The sequence below is a fragment of the Oryctolagus cuniculus genome, chromosome 11 (genome assembly GCF_964237555.1).
Source record: "Oryctolagus cuniculus chromosome 11, mOryCun1.1, whole genome shotgun sequence".
Lineage (NCBI taxonomy): Eukaryota > Metazoa > Chordata > Mammalia > Lagomorpha > Leporidae > Oryctolagus > Oryctolagus cuniculus.
The window spans coordinates 72,949,080-72,969,802 of NC_091442.1; the positions used below are offsets into that span (position 1 = coordinate 72,949,080).

The following is a 20,723-nucleotide window of genomic DNA, read 5'->3' on the forward strand; positions in this document are numbered from 1 at the left end:
GGCTACATATGGGACCGGTGCTGTGGTGCAGCAGGCTAAGCCTCCACCTGCAGCTCTGGCACCCCATATGGGCACTGGTTCATGTCCCAGCTGCTCCACTTCTGATCTGGTTCCCTGCTAACGCGCCTGGGAAAGCAGCAGAAGATGACCCTAGTGCTTGGGAGACCTGGAAGAAGCTCCTGACTTCCAATAGGCCCAACTCTGGCGTTGTGGCCATTTGGAGAGTGAAGCAGCAGATGGAAGACCTCTCTCTTTGTCTCTCCATCTGTAACTCTGCCTCTCAAATAACTGATCTTGAAAAAAAAAAAAAAAAAGAATAACCCTATAAAAGGCTACACTGGAGAAAATGTATTTGAATGCTAAGGGCTCATTTTCACATCTGGAGTTCAAAATGGTTTTCTGATTCTGCTGAATCTATTGCTTAGAGTAACAGATTCCCTTTAAGAGAACTGCTTTGTCAGCGGCACAGCGAGGAAAAGGTGTCAGTTAGCAAAATATTCTGTACTTGAGAGGAAATTTTCTGTTTTGTTTTCAGAGTTTTAAGAAAACAAAACTTGAACTTCAGTGGGTTGAGAACGGTACCTGGAAAAGAGCTGGGGACTTGACATCAGTCAAAAGTGGAATTGGAGAAAGAAATGTAACATTTCGGGGGTTTTGGGGAGCGGGGAAAGAGTCCCTCTATTGACTGTCAGGTCCCAAAAGGAGAGAGTATGTTTTGCTTTTAGTTTGCTATTAGATTGTAACTCATTGTTTGTAAAACTGTCCTTAATTTTCTAATGAGTGAAGATTATTTTTTGCTGTATTTTTGTTATTGGAACATTTTCTGTCATTGTGCCAAATTGGAAATTTGAAATATAGTGGAACACTTTCAATTTGGTTGCATTTAAAAATTAGGTAGATCTAAATTAGATTCAGTGTCTTCTTAATGTCATCTCTAGAAAAATGGACTCGAAGCTGAGTGACCAAGGCCATGAGTGATATGCCCACGGCCATGGGTCTTGACGGGCAGTGCCCACCAAACTGCTTGGAATGAGAAGATGAGCTTTGAGTTGGGTCTTGCTGGGGCATGGTGGTTGGGCCACTTTTTGGCTCTTTTCCCTGCTTGGATCATGGCATTGGGAGCTGATAGGTGGCGTTGGGGAAAACCTTGGTTAAAGATGGCGATAGCTTTGGCACACTCATGCCACTGAGATGTGCCCCAGTGCCAACCAGGGCTATGGTCCCTCTGCATCTACACCTTCCCCCCAGTCCCACATTCCAGTATTTTGTCGAATAATAGGTTTATTTTCTGTGTTCTGTTTTGTTAGTGCTCCTATATTCCTCCCTGTAAGAGAGAAAATCAGAAGAACTTGGAAAATGTCATGAATTGGCAACAGTACTGGAAAGATGAGATTGGTTCCCAGCCATTTACTTGCTATTTTAATCAATATCAAAGGTAAGTCAATATTTACATGTGTGTGTTAAAATTGCTTGTAGCCTCTGTAGTTGGTTATGCTGATGGACCTTAGATTGTATCTACATTACAAAATGTATGACATAGTACATAGTCTTAGTTCTTTCTAGTGTATAGTTAGGGAAACGCCTTCTTGCTTTACAGGCGAGAAGGTATGTCAAGAATCTGCAGGACAAGAAAAGAGAGCGAGGGAGCTCGTCCTTTGGATGCATGAGGGAATGACAATGCCTTTAGGGAGGAACATTGTATACTAGTCACACTCCCTGAGAATTACAGATGAATGAGCAGAAGCTAAAAATGAACAGATTTGCCAGCATTTTGGGACTTAATGAATCCTATCTTTTCTCTTCTGAAACGTCAATACAATGAGTTCATATCATTGAAACTTTATTTGATGTAGAGGCTAGTCAAGTTATAGCCATATACATGATATACAGACAGTTCTGCGGGCTGCACCACTTCAGCACCTGACCTGCTGAATCTTGGTAATTTATTCACCAATCAGTTGTTGAGTATTCAAAACTCCATGCTATACATCCCCACCTGGATGTTCCACAGTTATATCAAACCTTCTTGTCCTCCCATAATCTCCCTCTCAGTGAATGGCACTATTATTCACTCATTTTCCAAAGCCAGAATCTTTGCAGTAATTCTCATTTTTTTCTTTGCTCTCTTTAATGTAATGAATACATTCATTATCATGTTTTTGCCTCTAAAATGGCTTTTCTGTATCTTCTTAGTTCAGATCTACACTATTTCTCAGTTCTGCTACTCTAAGAGTGTGTTTGTGTGAAAAACAGAGATCTCCCATCTGCTGGTCACTTCCTAAATGCAGTTAATGGCCAAGGCTGGGCCAGGCCAAAGCCAGGAACTGGGAACTCAGACCTGGTCTCCCCTGCAGATGGCAGGGACCCAAGTACTAGAACCATCACCTGCTACCTCCCAGAATGTGTATCAGCAGAAAGCTAGAATCCAGATAAGAGCCAGGACTCAAGCCCAGGCACTCCGATATAGGAGTAGTATTCCAAGCAGCCTCTTAACTGCTATTCCAAAAGGCCATTTTGGGGCCAGAGCTGTGGCACAGCTGGTTAACGCCCTTGCCTGAAGCACTGGCATCCCATGTGGGCACCGGTTCAAGACCCGGCTGCTCCACTTCCCATCCCGCTCTCTGCTCTGGCCTGGGAAAGCAGTAGAAGATGGCTCAAGCACTTGGGCCCCTGCACCCGCGTGGGAGACCCGGAGGAAGCTCCTGGCTCCTGACTTCAGATCGGCTCAGCTTCGGCCCTTGCGTCCAATTGGAGAGTGAAACAGTGGATGGAAGACCTCTCTCTCTCTCTCTCTCTCTCTCTCTGCCTCTCCTCTCTCTGGTAACTCTGATTTTCAAGTAAATAAATAAATCTTTAAAATAAAAAAAGGCCATTTCACTGCCATGAGTCTTCCTTGCACCTCCACACAGTCCCATATGGTCATTCTCCATGCTGCTGCCAAAGCAGTCTCTCTACCAATGTGAGTCTAATCAGGTTTCTCTTCATAGTTTTCAGAACAAAGACAGAACTTCTTGGCATGCTGTATGTATTAGATGCCTGTTGCTCCATTACAAACTGTCCTAAATCTTGTGGCTTGCTACAACAGCATTATTTCTTGTGATTCTGAGCATTAGCTGGTCTATGTGGTCCAGATGACCTCTGCTTCACATGCCTAGCAGTTGGTGCTGGCTATTCACCGAGGCACCTCTGCTCTTCTCAGTCTGGGCTTTCTTCTTCAGTACATTTGACCTCCTCCCTTATAGCCTGATACTCTCAGAGCAGCATCCAAAAGAGGCAGGCCTCAGCTCTGGAATTCAAGTACCATCACTTCTGACATATTCTGTTGATCAGAGAAAGTCATGAAGCCAGCCAGATTAACAGCATGTTGAATAGACTCGGCCCCTTCATGGGAGGAGCTGTGAAGAACGTGTGGCCATTTGTTATCTCCCACAGCCCATAACACTTCTCAGGCTCTAACCCAGAGTACCGCCTTGCAAGCCTCATCTCCTTGCACTGACTGTTTGCAGGCTCCATTCTGAGCTATGTGCAGTACCCAGAATAGCTCGTACCTTTATCTCCATGGCTTTTTTTCGTGTGTGTCTCCTGCTTCTTTTAAAAAATTTTTTTAACTTTTGTTTAAGGAATACAACTTTATGCATTTAATATATACAGATTTGGGAACATGATTGCTCCCCCCCCACTTTCCTCTCATTCATACTCCCCTCTTTCTTCCTCCTTCCTTTTCCTTTACCATTCTTATTTTTACAGAGATCAACTTTCAGTTAATTTTTATACTCATAAGATTAACCCCAGGTCGGCGCCGCGGCTCAATAGGCTAATCCTCCACCTTGTGACGCTGGCACACCGGGTTCTAGTCCCAATCGGGGCACCGGATTCTGTTCTGGTAGCCCCTCTTCCAGACCAGTTCTCTGCTGTGGCCAGGGAGTGCAGTGGAGGATGGCCCAAGTGCTTGGGCCCTGCACCCCATGGGAGACCAGGAGAAGCACCTGGCTCCTGCTTTCGGATTAGCACAGTGCGCCGGCAGCAGCGCACTGGCCGTGGCGGCCATTGGGGGGTGAACCAATGGCAAAAAAAGACCTTTCTCTCTGTCTCTCTCTCTCTCACTGTCCACTCTGCCTGTCCAAAAAAAAAAAAAAAAAAAAAAAAAAAAGATTAACCCTACACCAGGTAGAGAGTTCACTGATTAATATGAAGAAAAAAAGTAAAGAACAAAAAGAAGAAAAACATCATTTCCCGACAGTTAAGGCAAGGGCTGTTCAAACTCCTGGCACTTCAAAGTGTCAGTTTCACTCCTACAGATTACATTTTAAGTACTCTATTAGTTACCACAGATCAGAAAGACCAGATGGTATCTGTCCTTTTGTGACTGGCTTATTTCACTAAGTATAATGGTTTCCTGTTGTATCCATTTTGTTGCAAATAACAGGATTTCTTTTTTTAACTGCTGAGTAATATTCCATATATACCATAATTTCTTTAGCCAGTCTTCAGTTGATGGACACCTTGGTTGATTCCACATCTTAGTTATTATAAATTGAGCTGAAATGAACATGGGGGTACAGATCACTCTTTCATATGTTGATTTCATTTCCTTTGGATAAATTGCCAGGAGTGGGATGGCTGGATCATATGGTAGGTCTAAATTCAACTTTCTGAGATGTCTCCATATTGTCTTCCACAGTGGCTGTACCAGTTTACATTCCCACCAACAGTGGATTAAGGTACCCTCCCTATATCCTTGCCAGCATTTGTTGTTTGTTGATTTCTGTAAGTGGGCCATTTTGACAGGGGTGAGGTGAAACCTCATTGTGGTTTTGATTTGTATTTCCCTGATGGCTAGTGATCCTGAGCATTTTTTCATGTGTCTATTGACCATTTGAATTTCCTCTCTTGAGAAATGTCTGTTCAGTTCCTTTGCCCATTTCTTAATTGGATTGTTTGTTTTGTTGTTGTTGAGTTTCTTGAGTTCTTTATAGATTTTCAAAATTAGTCCTTTGTCAGTTGCATTGTTTGCAAATATTTTCTCCCATTCTGTTGGTTGCCTCTTCACCTTCTGAGTATTTCTTTTGCAGTGCAGAACTTCTCAGTTTGATGTAATTCAAGTTGTTAATTTTGGCTTTGATTGCCTGTGCTTCTGGGGTCTTTTCCATGAAGTCTTTCCCTATGCCAGTGTCTTATAGGGTTTCTCCAGTGTTCTCTAATAATTTGATGGTATCATGTTGTAGATTTAGGTCTCTGATCCATTTTGAGTAAATTTTTGTATAAGGTGTGAGTTAGGGGTCTTGTTTCATACTTCTGCATGTAGAAATCCAGTTTTCCCAGCACCATTTGTTGAAGAGACTGTCTTGGCTCCAGGAGTTGATTTTTTCTCCTTTGTCAAAGATAAGTTGGTTGTAGATGCGTGGATTTATTTCTGGGGTTTCTGTTCTGCCCTATTGGTCTACATGTCTGTTTTTGTGCCAATGCCAGGCTGTTCTGATAACTGCCCTGTAGTATGTCTTAAGATCTGGTACTGTGATGCCTCCAGCTTTGTTTGTGTTGTTTAAGATTGCTTTAGCTATTCAGGGTCTCTTATGTTTCCATATGAATTTTAGCATTATTTTTTCTAGATCTGAGAAGAATGTTGTTGGTATTTTGATTAGTTTCACATTGAATCTATAAATTGCAATCGGTAGGATGGACATTTTGATGATGTTGATTCCTCCAATCCATGAGCATGAAAGATTTTCCCACTTTTTTATGTCTTCTATTTCTTTCTTTAATGTTTGTAATTTTCATTGTAGAGATCTTTGATGTCCATGGCAAAATTTATTCCAAGGCATTTACATTTTTTTGTAGCCATTGTGAATGGGATTGATCTTAGAAGTTCTTTCTCAGTATGGCATTGTCTGTATATGAAGGCTATTGATATTTGTGTGTTGATTTTATATCCTGCTACTTTACTAAGCTCTTTTATGAGTTCCAATGGTTTCTTTGTGGAGTCTTTTGGGTTTACTATGTATAGAATCATGTCATCAGCAAATAGGGATAGTTTGTGTGTCTCTTGCTTCTTGACTGTCTTGCTGAAGATTCTCCTCAGATCTCATCTGCATGCCTTGATCCTCAAGTGTGGTTCAATTGTATATTAGTTGTGATGCTTTCTCTTGCAGGTAAACAGAATTATAACTCAAATTAGGGTAAACAATTAGGAAATTTGTTGTTTAAGACTTCAATAAATGCACAGGTGGACTATTACCAAGGTTGCTTGATGCAGTGACTCAGATGGAGTCAACAAGAACCCCGCTCCTTTCCAGATCTCAATTCTACCTCAAATGGCCCTCTTCAAGGTTTCAATGTGGCTTCTGTAGTTCTTGATGTCACAGTAAACATAGCAATGTCCACAGGCAGGAAGAACCTATCTTTTCTGGGATGTTTTTCTTAGGATTAGGAAGGAAACCTCTTCCTAGCTTCTCACGTTCAACCTTCCCTCATGTGTCCTTGTTCAAGATGAGTTACTTTGCCTGTACCTAAACCAGTCACAAGAAAGAACAATCAGAATCTACCATGAGTTGGGGATAGGGGGATAGTGCCTAAATCCTGTAGATTTGGGTAGGGAGAAGAAAAGGGACAGGGTGTTGTAGAGCAGTCAGAGGTGCCAACTGCAGTGTGGTTCTCCTGTGTGCAGCTGTGTCCCAGACGTTGGCAACAGTCACTTTGTTTAATTGCTAGAGGAGCTTTTAAAACCATACCACACACTACATACATTTGAGTCTCTGATGACTGAGTCTGGGCATTAACACTTTAAAAACTGATCTGAAAGACTTTGGTATAAGCCCAGGGTCTGGAGCCACCCCTCTTTCCTCCCCCCTATAACCCTTTACTGGTATTGCTTGCATGCCCTTCTTCCTGATCAGCCATGACACTTTATTTTTTAAAATTTTATTTAAGGTATACAAATTTCATGTATTTCATGTATACAGATTTAGGAACATTGATACTTCCCACCTTACCCTCTCTCCCACCCACACTCCTACCTTTCCTCCTCTCTTATTACCTCTCTTTAATTTTTATAATAATCTACTTTCAGTTTACTTTCTATTCCTAAGATTAACACTACACTAAGTACAGAGTCCAACAAATAATATGAAGGAAAAAAACACTGTTCCTCAACAGTAGTGACAAGAGCTATAAACAATCATCAAATCTCAAAATATCCATTTCACTCCTATATGTTACATTTTTGGAACCCTATTAATTACCCTAAATCAAGGAAAACATATGATATTTGTCTTTTTTGGAGGTGGTACACTTGTTAAGGGTGTGGATCAGTCTGTGTCTTTTTATCCATAGCACCCAGTGCAATGATTGGTTTCCAGTTAATAAGAAATGAATACAATGTGCCAAATTTATAAGGGGGAGGCTCTTTGTGTCTAAGGAATTAGGACTTATTGGTAGAGACAGAGGCATATGCAAAATAAACAAATTTTTTCAGCTAGAAAGAAAATGGGAAGACCTTGAATAATGGGGAGGGGGAGGAGACTGCAACAGAGAAACGAAGACTTGACAATGTATGATACCTTAGAGAAAAAAGGTGTAGAACAAGGAATGATAAGTTTGTAAACTGGAAAGGTAGCTTGGGGTTAGATTCCTTTTCTTTATTTAAAGATTTACTTATTTATTTAATTTAAAGGCAAAGTTGCAGAGAAAGATCTTCCATCTGCTGGTTTACTCTACAAATGGTCACAGCGACTGGGGTTGGGCCAGACCAAAACTAGGATCCAGGAGCTTCATCCAGGTCTCCCACATGCCTGGGCCCAAGTATTAGGGCCATCTCCTGGTGCATTTCCAGGCACAGTCGCAGGGAGCTGGATTGGAAGTGGAGCAGCTGGGACTCAAACTGGTGCCCACACGGGATGCTGGTATCACAAGTGATGACTTAACCTGCTGTGTCACAATGCCAGCCCTCTGGGGTTAGATTTCAGTGAAACGGTTTAAAGTTTTTTTTTTTTTAATATTTTTATTTATTTGAAATACATAGCAACAGAGAGATAGTGAGAGGGAATAGAAGTGAGAGAAAGAGGTCTTCCATCCACTGGTTCACTCCCTAAATGGCTGCAGTACCCAGGTTTGGATCAGGCTGAAGTCAGGAGCCAGGAACTCCATCCTAGTCTCCCACATGGGTGGCAGGGGTCCAAGTACTTCGGCCATCTTCTGCTATCTTTCCAAGCACATTAACAGAGAGCTGGAACAAAGGCAGAAAGGTTGGGACTTGAACTGGCACTCCAGTATGGACTGCCGATGTCCCAACACTGGCCGTGAAAAGGTTTTTTAAGCCCAGAAATGAGTGGATCTTTTGATCTTGATTTAGAAAGCAACTGATGTGAAGGCTGATGTGAACTGGATGGGGAAGATGGGTTAAGGGTAAGAAGGAAGAAGAAGATTGAGTGAAAAAAAAAAAAAGGTCTTTTTTTTTTTTTTTTGCGTGACTATCATGTACCAACCATTCTGAATGACATGTTATTTTTGATCAGCCTATTTCTTATAATATCTCAAATAGCAGCCTCATTTAACAGATAAAGAATTTGCCTGATGCACACAGCTGTTAAATGAAAGAACTGGAGTCCAATTAGTCTGATTCCCAAAGCTCCTTCCCTTCTCCACCTGCTGGTCCTGCCAAGGGAGTGTGAGGGCCTTCATGGGAGTGGAGGTAGGAGACATAGTCACAGGGCAGTGCCAGTATTGGAAGTACACTGTGGAGTTGGCGTCCGTAGGACCTAGAGTGTAAGTGATGGGGAAAGGACCATGCAGCCCTCGAGTCTGCTGACTTTAAAGGACTCGTATCCATGAGAGGCTTTGAAAGAGTGAGAAATGCAGGCGTTTGGTTCAGGAGGAGGCGGTCGGGAGCAGTGGTAACAGATCTGGGAGTCCCTGGCCGTGCTTGAAGGCTGCCGTTGAAGCAGAGAGAAGGCATCCTGGGAGAAGAGGGAGGAAGAGAAATTCTAACTGAATGGGGGGTTGTTCACACATAAGCTACGGACGGAAGGAGGTGGAGGAAAAGTGGCCACAGGGTGAGGAGAGTCAAGAGAAGAGCATCTTGGAGGAGGTGTTGCAAGGCGAAGGCGGAGGTCAGGGAGGATCCTGAGAAGTGATTGTTCTGGATATGTAGCAGTCTGCAGTGGTCGTGGTGAAAGCAGTCTGGGTACCAGCTTAGAGTCCAGGGGGAGAAATCATTTTATATCAAGCTGAGAGGAGAATGTGGAGGCAGGGGACCAGTGCTTTGGCATAATAGGCTAAGCCTCCATCTGTGGTGCTGGCATCCATGTAGGCACCAGTTTGTGTCCTGGCTGCTCCTCTTTATTTATTTATTTGAGAGGTAGAGTTACACACAGTGAGAGGGAGAGACAGAGAGAAAGGTTTTCATTCTGTTGGTCACCCCTCAAATGGCTGCCATGGCCAGTGCTGCGCTGATCCAAAGTCAGGAGCCAGGTGCTTCCTCCTGGTCTCCCATGAGGGTGCAGGGGCCCAAGCACTTGGGCCATCCTCCACTGCCCTCCTGGGCCACAGCAGAGGACTGGACTGGAAGAGGAGCAACCAGGACTAGAACCGGTGCCCACATGGGATGCTGGCGCTGCAGGTGGAGGATTAACCAAGTGAGCCATGGCGCTGGCCCTGGCTGCTTCTCTTTCAATCCAGCTCTCTGCTTATGGCGTGGGAAAGCAATGAAAGATGGCCCAAGTCCTTGGACCCCTGCATCTGTGGGGGAGACCCAGAAGAAGCTCCTGGCTCCTGGCTTCTGGCTTCTGATTGGCTTAGTCCCGGCTGTTTACAGCCATTTGAGGAGTGAACCAGCAGATGGAGAATGAAAGACCTTTCTCTTTGTCTCTTCCTCTCTCTATCTGTAACTGTGGGGAGCAACTGGGAGCAACTCGGACTAGACTAAGTTACTGGAATTAAGACTTATTCTATGCATCTGCTCTCCCACAATATGGCGCTGGGAGAGGAGGAAACAGCTTCTACACAGCTGCCTCCAGTTCAACCAATAAACAGCAGGACCTGCTCCTGATTGGAGGAGAGCAGCGTACTCGGCGTGTGGGTAGCAGAGTTGGGATTGGTGGAAGAGGACTATAAAGGAGGAGAGAGACAACATGCACCAGGAATATCTAAGAGGAACACCTGCGCAGCCCCCGAGAGAGCCAGCCGGCGGTGTGCCACTCCCCCGCGGAAGTGGGGAAAGTGGCTAGGGGGAACCGCCCTTCCACGGAGGTGGAAGGGTCGGTAGCCAACCCGGGAAGAACCAGCAGCAAACCCGGGGAGGGCCGAGCAGACGAAAGAACAACACAGGGTCCTGTGTCGTTCCTCCACGAAGACAGGGAGCGACATAATGGTGCCGTGACTCGGATATGAAGCCTAGGCAGGGTTTAGTGTCGTTCCTCCACGAAGAGGGGGAGCAACAGTAACTTTACCTTTCAAATAATTTTTTAAAAATGTACAAAATGCTTGCAAAAAAATAAAGAATATGGAGGCATTAGGAAATACAGACTACTCATTCAAGAAGTTTGCCGTGGACTACATCAAACTCAACATTGTATAGCAAAGTAAATACTCAACAGAGTGAAAAGGCAACCTACAGAATGGGGAAGGTAGTTGCAGACCATATATTTGATAAGGTGTTAATAACCAAAATATATAAGGAAGTCCTATAATTTTATACTAAAAAGACTAATAACCTGATTTAAAAATGGGCTAAGGCATTCAATAGACATTTCTCTGAAATAAAGATAGAAATGGCCAAAAGGCATATGAAATATTACTCTACATCAGTAATCACCAGAAAAATGCAAACCAAAACCACAATGAGCTATCACCTCCGACCTGGCAGGGTGGTTATTATCAAAATTACCAGAAGACAGTGAGTGATGGGAAGGCTGTGGAGAAATTGGAACCCTTGTATACTGCTGGGGGCAATGCACAGTGGCTCAGCTACTCTGGAAGACAGCATGGAGGGTCCTGAAAAAGTTCAAAGTAGAATTATAACAAGAGCCAGCAACCCCACACCTGGATGTTCATTCACAAGACTGGAGGGCAGGATCTTAACAGTTGTTCCCACCCCTTGTTCATTTCAGCACTATTCACAAAAGCCAAGGTGTGAAACAGCTTGAATGTCTACGGACAGATGAATGAATAAACAAAATGCGGCAGATACACACAGCACAATATCATTCTGCTTTTAAAAAAAGAAGGAAAAAATTTTGGAACATTTCTCATATGTCATTGTCCAATGGAGAACATCAAATTTTTTAGGAGCAGGAACTCCATGAAGGGCAAACCTGTCTGTACCTATAGCTAAATGACTTCAAAGGTTAAAAAAAAAAAAAAAAAAAAAAAAAAAGGAAGCATCTGATACTTAACCCTTCCAGTGCAGCCTGTGGTTTACCTGCATATCTTGGGGGGTATTCCAAAAGGGAAGGAAGGAAGAAGGGTGTAGGGGACTAAGGAGAGAAGGAAGTAAAGAACAAAGGAAGGAAGGGAAGGAAAGACAGACTCTGCAATATGCAGCCATGTGCATGCACCTCGAGGACATCGTGCAATGTGAAGGAAGCCAGCTGCAGAAAGACAAACACTGACTGATTAATTCGATGAGAGAGCTGAAACAGCCGAGTTCATAGACTCAGAGTATACAGTGGCGTGGTTGCCAGGGCTTGGGGAAGGGAAGTGGGCAGTTACTAACTGAAGGCATGAAGTGTCAGCCACATGAGATAAATGAGCTCCCGAGATCTGCTGTCCAGTGTCACCAGCAGTGTATGGCACGTTTCTAAGTGTGTTAGCAAGCTCGATCTCATGGTGTGTTCTTGCCACAGGAGGCTATGAGAATAAGATAAGAATTTACCTCTAGAAAGAAGTTGGGAGAGGAAGTGAGTAATGGAGAGGGAAGCGGGAATGGATATAGATAAATGAGCCTGCTACTAAAACTGCTGAGAAAGACAGAAATTGAATGTATATGTTAAAATTGACATTTCAGGTAAAATGGAGTAACACTGAATAAATACAGTAAATACTGGAAAAATGGAAAACATGCCTTGAAGAAAATGAAACAGGATGAAGCAAAAAGCTGAAGAAGTAGGGAGATTTCTTTCTCTGCAGTGGGAGCTTGGTGACAGGGACCAGACGCCAGCAATGAGGACCACTTGATACTGTGCCCACTCTGGTACTGCCTGAACTCAGTGCCCCTGGAATCCCTGTGTCCTGGCCCAGGCACTGGTTTCCGAATGTGGGTGAGCTTGAGCCTGCAGGTGGAGGCCTAGAAGGTGGCTCCTGCTGCCTGCAGTCCTGACCGACCAGTGATCATCTTTTTCTTTTTCTTTTTTTAAAGATTTATGAATTTATTTGAAAGACAGGGTTACAGAGAGGCAGAGGCGGAAAGAGAGAGGTCTTCCATCTGCCGGTTAACTGCCCAGATGGCTGCAATGGCCGGAGCTGTGCTGATCCAAATCCAGGAGCCAGGAGCTTCTTCTGGGTGTCCCATGTGGGTGCAGGGGCCCTGGCCATCTTCCACTGCTTTCCCAGGCCATAGCAGAGAGCTGGATCAGAAGTGGAACAGCTGGGACTAGAACCAGTACCCATGTGGGATGCCAGCACTGCAGGCGGTGGCTTCACCTGCTATGCCACAGCACCAGCCCCCACAGTGATCATCTTAATACATTTCTCTTTGTGCCCCACTGAGGGCAAACAGTGTTGTAAAAGGCTTCCTGGTTTGCTCCCTGTGAGGACATTCATTCTGAATATCCTCTGTGCCCAATCCAGGACTGTTCTTCCAGAATAGCGAGAACTGTTAGAGACTGCAAGGAAACCGTTCTTCTGTACTCTCAGAATACTTTGGGTACCGTGTGTGTGTGTGTGTGTGTGTGTGTGTGTGTGTGTGTTAGGTAGGCACTCTCAGAATACTTTGGATACCGTGTGTGTGTGTGTGTGTGTGTGTGTATGTGTGTGCGTTGGGTAGGGTTAGAGGACCCCATACCATTCCATTCTTCAGTTCTCTCCCGACACCAGCTAAGGTCCTATTATTCAACTCTGGCATCATCTGTCTGGACCCAGCATCAGATCCCTCAGTCCCAAGGCTCAGTCCCTGAAGACTCATATCTTCTCAGATATCAACTAGCCGCCCCATGTTTATACTTCTGTTAAAATCTTCATTTATTATATTTTCATTTTATGTGAAATAGAGAGAGACAGAGACCTTCCATCTGCTGCTTCACTGTCCAGAAAGCCACAGCAGCCAGGACTGGGTCAGGCCAAAGTGAAGAGCCTGGAACTCCATCCTGGCCTCTCTTGTGGGTGGCAGGGACCCACATGCTGCCTCCTAGGGTGTGCATTAGCAGGAAACCAGATCAGAAGCAGAGTAGCTGGGACTGGAATACTGGGATTCTACTATGGGATGGGGGCTTCCCAAATGGTGACTTAACTGCTGTACCAAATGCACCCCCAACCTCTATTTTACTCTCCTCTTCAGGTGTGATGATTTCTTAGAGTGGCTCACAGAATTCAGGGAAATGCTTTACTTGCTGTCACCAGTTTATTATAAAAGAAACACCCCCCAGAACAGCCAAATGGAAGGTGTGTATCAGTCGAGGCACCTTCTGCAGGGCCCCACCCTTCCTGTACTCAGTGTGCTCCCCGATGCAGAGTCGCTCAGAGGCTTTGTATGGAGCCGCGTTTCCCAGGCATCACGGGCCAGTGGTGATTGGCTCAGTGCCCAGCCCCTCCCTCTGTAGAGGTCAGGGGCCAGTGCTGAAGTCCTCACCCACTGACCACAGGGTTGGTTTCTCTGATAACCTGGCCCCTCCCTCCAAGAACCACCTCCTTAGCACAGACTCAGGCGTGGTGGAAAGGGGCTTTCAGTGACTACCAAAGATGCTTCTTTGACCCCAGGACTTAGGAAAAGACCGGGCTTTAGAAGCCCTGTGTGGGGAAGGGTGTGGCACAGACACCCAATGTGTCTCTCTTCTTATGTCATGGATCCCCATGATGTCACCTTTATACAGTAGATGATAGCCCATCTTCTCTCCTTCAGACTGGACCCCAGCCCCAAACCACTGGGTGTAGGCAGAAGTGGGGGTGGTCTGTCCCAGCCCCGCCATGCTCCAGACAGGACTGTGAAGCGACTCTGGGAAAGCAGGAGTTGGGAGCTTGGCTCCTGCATCACGACATATGTGAAAGGCAACAGCAGTGCTGTTTGGAGGTGTGAAAAATGGCAGGTCCCTCGTGCCATCTACTCGGAGTACTCTCTTACTACTGCTAAATAGGAAATGAAAATAGACTTACTGTATCGCCTCCCAGCTGCTCTGGGTAAGATGAACTTTTATATTTAAAGTAACCTTTACACTTCGCACAGATGCAGGAAATTAGGGAGAATGGTTACCAAGAAGTTTCCACTTTCAAGAAAAAAGATGATGTTTTAAAAATCAAAGACGAAGATGGGTGGAGTCCTAGCTTTCCACTCTCTAAGCCTTGTTGAGGCAGGAGTAGCATCTCCAGGGGCCAGAGCAGCCGCAGCCGCCTTGAGGGTCAGCACCCATGTGGTTGGCCCTCTCCCCACTCAGGAAGGATGCTGCAGAGGTGCTGCGGGGCCCTCACGGCAAGGGCTGGTTCATGCATGGGTTTCTTTGCCTTCCTCAACGTCGGGGCTCACAGTCTCTTCCAATGTGTGTAGACGTATTTTTTTGCACTTTGTATACAGATAAGGTGACACTTGCCTTCCTTATACCATTTCTTCCCCTTCTCTTATGTGCCTGTACCAAGTATATTTTGCAATCCCTATTCTATTACTAGAAAGCCTCGTTGTAGTCTCAGTCTCTTCATACAGTTCTTCATTTGTGCCTTCCCTGGCTTCGCAGGGAGACGGCAGGCACCTGGAGGATCGTTACTTGGTCTGCGGTTCCCTTTGCTTCTGAGGGTGGGAGAGAGTCAGTGATCTTTATTTTTTGAACTCTTTCATGTATGGAGAGTATAGTATTTTTCTATACAGGTTTTTCTTTACAATTTTTTAAGCATCTATCTATTTTATTCATTTGGAAGATAGAGACACAGAGATATTTCCCATCTGCTGGTTCACTCCCCAGGTGTTCACAACAGCCAGGACTGGGCCAGACTGAAGCAAGGAGCCAGGAACTCCTGTCCAGGTCTCCCACACATGTGGCAGGAATCTAACCACCTGAGCCATTACCAGCTGTCTCCTGGGTGTGCGTTAAGAGGAAGCTGGGATCAAGAGGAAAGCTGGGACTGTAGTCCAGGCACCTGATAGGAGATGCAGGTGTCCCAGGCAACATCTTAACCTCTAGGCCAAATGCCCGCCTCCAGGTTTACCTTTTAGTATTTTGTTTTATGCATCTGAATGGACAGAGGTTCAAAGAGTGCACAGAGCAGACACACACACACCCCGCTTTCTCTCTCTCTCTCCCCCATCAAATGAACAAATCCTGCCATACCACCGGTTCAGTCTCCTGTAGTCACCCACTGCCAGTCACTGCCTCAGTTCAGACCCGCATCCAGAGGTTGGAGCGATCTTCAGCTGATCGTTCAGATGTGGTCAGTCTCTTGTCCATCTTCACACCACACTAGGTTTGGTTTTGCATTGTTTAAGCATCTACTTGGTCTCGTCACAGTCCTGGATTAATAGAAGAAAGGTTGCTCTCTTCCTATTCCTGCTTCCTCTTCTGCTGTTAAATATGTGCCAGGCATGAAGAAACGGAAATAAAACAGCAGGGAAATAAAACCTACGACAACCAAACAATAGACATCAGCTCCGCCTTCGTGGAGCATATGGTCTGTAGTCACAACCTCAGCATGATTACCAAGTTGCGTAAATGCTATCAAGGAAAAACCTAGGGTGCTTCTGGGAGATAATGTAGCAGGGCAGGGGATTTCCAAGAATTGTCTGCGTGAATCTAGTGGATGTGGAAGAGGCAGCTGGTGAAACGTGACGGGGCAGATACATCAAAAGGGGCACCGTCGTGGCCTACGGAAGTTCCAGGGCCAGAAAGAGCTTGGTGAGTTTTAGGAACGGAAAGGCCAACGTGGCAGGAGAGCTGGGAAGGAGAGGGAGAGTGGCGTGTGTGGACAGCAGGCGGCGTGCAGCTTCCCTTCGGTGGAGGGAGCAGTCAGGGCAAGGGCTGTGTAGGCAGTGGGGGCTTTTTATCTGGCCACTGCAATCCACTTCCTCCCTGTTGGCCGTGCACCTGGCTGGCTTGGTTCTTATCTCTCTCCTCTCCCTCACCTGGAGGCAACGTCACCTTTTTCACGTCTAGGAATTAGGATAGCGCAGTGGTTCTGGAATGAACCCTGGAGCCAGGTACTTCCTGACGGCGTGGTCTGGAGCATGTGGCTTTGCCCCGTCTCTTCCTCCACTGCCCCTGAGGAAGGGAGTCTAGTAAGGTTATTGGGCGAGGGTCAGTGAGATGGTGTGTGCCTACTGGTCCTAATTCCTGAGAAGGTGTTTGCTGTCCTTGTTTTAATACTATGATTAAGACTCAACTCAGCGGTCACCATGTAACCTTCTCTTACCTTTTCAAATGTAGTTCATTACTTTTTATGTGTGCTCCTACCGAAAAGCAACTGCATGGTTGCATGATCACGTTGTTACAGAGTTCCTTGATTATGTGCTTTGCTCCTCTTTTAGATTATGATTTCCTTAACAGCAGCAACCATGTGACATCAGGCTTCTGCACTGAAATTGCTCCTCTACCATTAATTAATTGTATGGTCTTGGGTAAATGGTTCAACTTCTCTGTCTTGGTTTTCATATCTCTAACCTAGGGTTACATTAGCTATCTTAAGAGATTTTATTTTTAAGGCTCACATCTGCACAATAGTGAGTTCTTAGTACTCCAGTGTACTGTACATTTCCAACAACTAGGTTAGAAAAATCAATCAATGAATAGCCCGATTATTCACTGATTGGAGACTTAGTTGTTGAGTGACTAAATAATTTGGATTTTATTCATGAATAAAGTAATAGAACACACGTACACACAAACCCTAAAGAAATTGGTATGTATACTGTGCTTATGGTACTGAAAAGATATGTCTTAATTTTAAGTTGCTTCAAAGTGTGTGTATCCTGTAATATGTTTTCTAAATCAAGTTTACCCTTAGCATTTTAAAGAGAGATGAACATAATAGTCTGGGCTCAAACTGAGTAGAGTGCTGTGTGGAACACACAGTTTAAAAGCCATTAAAGTAGAAGAAGATTAAAAGCAGTGATTAGCAGAGGAAGGCCCGCCTACTTAGGCCTACTTTTCTTCTCTATAAAATTTGATAGACTGATTAATGATCTCTGAGATTCCTTTCAGCTCTCAAATTCTGTGTTTTTGTGATCCTCTGGCTTCGGAGGCTTGTACAATTACAGCAACTTAAGACGCCAGATAAAATCCTAGTGATGGCAGCGAGAGAACGGGGCGGGACTAAGTGGTTAGCAGTCTGGAGTCATTTAGCAGGGGAGCAGACAGGCCTCCTGCCTCAACGCTAATTGAGTTTCATAACGGTGAACTGAGTCATCAAAAAAGGTTAAATTTGGTTCAACGTCATCTCCTTTAAAGGCAAGGAGATGTGTAATGCAATTTTAGAAAGACTTTTTTAAACCAGCAATATTTTAAATATTTTCATTGGTTTTTGTTCAGCTTTTAAAAAAAAGCTTCAGGTGTTTGGAAAACTTACATGAATACCCATTTCCTGTCTGAAATAAGCAGCATTTCTGGGGCTACAAAGGCCCTCCAGCCACAAAATAGCTTACCACTCTTCTATGCTGATGTTGCTCTTTCTAGCATTCTAAATTTCATCCTTAAAATCCACCCTTCCAGACATTTACTTTCTCACTTATTCAACCAGCATTTATTAACCACTTGCTATGTAGCAGGTAGTAGTGGTCATGGTAATAAGACTTTGCCTCTGTCATCAAGGAGCTCACTGCCTTCCTGGAAGACAAACTTGTAAACAGGTAATTGGGGTGCGTGAAGCGAGTGCCGTAATGTTAGAGACACACACACAAATGTGCATGTGCACAGGTATGTACATATGTACATGCATACAAATATACATAAACACGAATGTTGAGTAGTGCCTGGACCTATTTGGGTAGCGATAAAGAGTGCAGAAAGAATAACCTTAAGAGGAAGAGTTGAGGTTGAGTTTTAAAGAATGGATGAGAATTTGCCAGATAAAGCTAGAGGAAGGGATTTCAGGAAAAATAAGCAGCTTGGCCAAAGGCACTGAAATTGGAAATGGCATGGGCAGCTGGAGGAAGCCTGAGGAGCCTGCTGGAAGGGAAAGTGGGAAGTGACCTGGAGAGGCTGAGTGAGATACCCCGCTGCCCTGGTGCCATGCTGAAGGGCTCACACCTTCTTCCATGTGCAGTGGAGGAATGATAATCCCACGTGTGTTTCCGAAAGACCAGCCAGGTGGCAGCATGGAGGATAAACCAGTTATAAGCCATAGCTAGGGGAACGATGAACAGTGCCAAAGCGGTCACTCCAGTGTAGACAGGGGTGAGGCAAGCTTGGGCAATGGCAGAGGGAGTGCCGGAAGGAGAGGAGTTCAGAATAGACACAAGACGCGCAGGAGGTGGGATCCTTAGATGCCGGGATGCCCCCCCACCCCCGATGTCTAGTGGGGTTCCAGTTGAGAAGAGGAGGCTGGCTGACTTTGACTTTCTGTCCTGGGCAGCCATCATTGGAGGCGGCATCACCTGGGGCTGGGAGGGCTCCTGGGACAGCCTTTGCCTTTCCTGGCACAAGCGCCACCGTCTCCTGCTTCTGCTGCCTTGGTCCTGGCAGAAAGCACATCTTCCACAGAGTAGAAAAGCCGTCTTGCAACTTTGAGGTGAGAAACATGAATCAGAGCAGAGCAGGAAGAAAGGAGCAGCTCCCTGGCCCCATTGTGGGGGAGCTGCCCCTGCCTGACCCCCCCTCCCCCCGCAAGTTCCTGCTTATGCGAGGCAACACCTAGATGCATAGAAATAAGCATCAGAATACATTCCTAACCAGTATAGTGAAAAAGTTTATTTTCACATCTGCGTATTCCAAAAACAGGTTGAGCTCTAAAACGTGAAGCTCTATAATCACATTTCTTTTTTATGGATTGACATGTTGAACTTAATTGTACCATTTGCTTCTAATGTTTTCTTTTGGTTTTCTAAGGGACAAATTACCAAAGAAAAAATTTATCTTTACTGATGGACCTCTTAGGATACACGTGGAGAAATAATGTGCATGTGAGGGCGAGACCTGAAATTTTGGAAAATTCCATGAGAAATTTGTCTTGCCATTTGACTGAATTACTAGATACTATATTTGATATTTGGTAACAAGTTAATTACTTATTTTTTGTTTTCTATTTACCTTAAAAATGATTTCTTACAACCTGTCATTGGAGAAGAGACTAGTTACTTAGTTTGGGTGTTATTTTATTTTATTTTATTTTTATTTTTGAGAGGCAGAGAGAGACAAAGACACAGATAAACAGAGAAAGTAAGTTTGGGGCCAGCACTGTGGTGTAGTAAAGCAGTGCCAGCATCCCATATGGGGGCTGGTTCGAGTCCCAGCTGCTCCGCTTCTGATCCAGCTCTCTGCTATGGCCTGGGAAAGCAGTAGAAGATGGCTCAAGTGCTTGGGCCCCTATACTCATGTGGGAGACCCAGAAGAAGCTCCTGGCTGCTGGCTTTGGTTTAGCACAGCTCAGGCTGTTGCAGCCATTTGGGGAACCAGCGGATGGAAGACCTCTCTCTCTCTGACTCTGCTTCTCTGTATCTCTGCCTTTCAAATAAATAATCAATATAAATAAATAAATAATTTTTTTTTTTAAAGAAAACAAGTTTCCATTCACTGGCTCACTTCCTAAATACCCTAATCAGCCAGGCCCAGGCTGAGACCAGAGCCAGGAACTTAGTCCAGATCTCCCACATGGGTGACAAGAACCCAGTCACTTGGGCCATTGCCTGCTGCCTCCTGGGGTCTGTATTCCTTGGAAGCTGGAGTCAGGATCCAAAGCTAGGTATCCAATCCAGGGACTCCTCTGTGGGATGTGGGCGGCGTAACCACTAGGCCAAACGGCCGCCCCCTCCTTTGTTATTTTTAAAAGGAACATATTGGCTTTCTCTTTAGACATTGAGTTCAATGATAAACCCCAAGTCTTAAAAAACAAACAGTGTGTCTGGAATCTTACCCAGATGGAGTCTTTTCCATGTACATTTGTGTCTGGTTCCATATTAAGAGAGATTACATCAGAATTGAAGGCTGTCTTTGGTCTCTAAATCTGTACTTGGAAAAAAAAGCAAGCAAGCAAGCAGTGAGTTCTGTGGCTTCCCCTGGATGCTGTAGAATGTGTATGGAATTCATTCCCGTGTTCTTTCTCAGTCTGACGTCCAAACGGCCACACACACTACTTAACATGCAAATTTGAGGGTCTGTTTTCTGATGGTTCACCAGTCATTTTTCGCTTACATATTCATCTTCTAACAGCTTTATTCATCACGGCAATGTAGTCATGAATTTGATGTTATCAAATCACTTCATGTAAGATGGTTTACGCCGTCTTCAAACAAAGTCCTGAGGGAATTTAGGAGGAAAAATACAAGAACCGTCGGACAAGTAGGTCATGGAGAGCAGCATCTTCTGCCGGCGGAATGCAGGGCAGGGCTGGGCGTCAGGAGACTTGAGTGCTATGCATAGCTCCCCTCGTGACCCAGTGATTGACCT

General features: G+C 44.8%; 1 protein-coding gene across 2 annotated transcripts in view; it reads left to right on the forward strand.

Moving 5' to 3' along the window:
• Positions 1-20,723, forward strand: part of KCNMB4 (potassium calcium-activated channel subfamily M regulatory beta subunit 4) — an 80,060-nt gene that overhangs the window by 34,813 nt on the left and 24,524 nt on the right. The window contains exons 2-3 of one of the 2 annotated variants that reach the window (XR_011380162.1): positions 1,308-1,435; positions 4,682-4,721. Coding sequence is in view for 1 of the 2 variants with exons in the window: in XM_002711330.5 (XP_002711376.1) it covers positions 1,308-1,435 (128 nt within the window). In the remaining variant the exon portion in view is untranslated. The remainder of the gene's footprint in view (positions 1-1,307; positions 1,436-4,681; positions 4,722-20,723) is intronic. The other variant, XM_002711330.5, reaches the window with a different exon arrangement.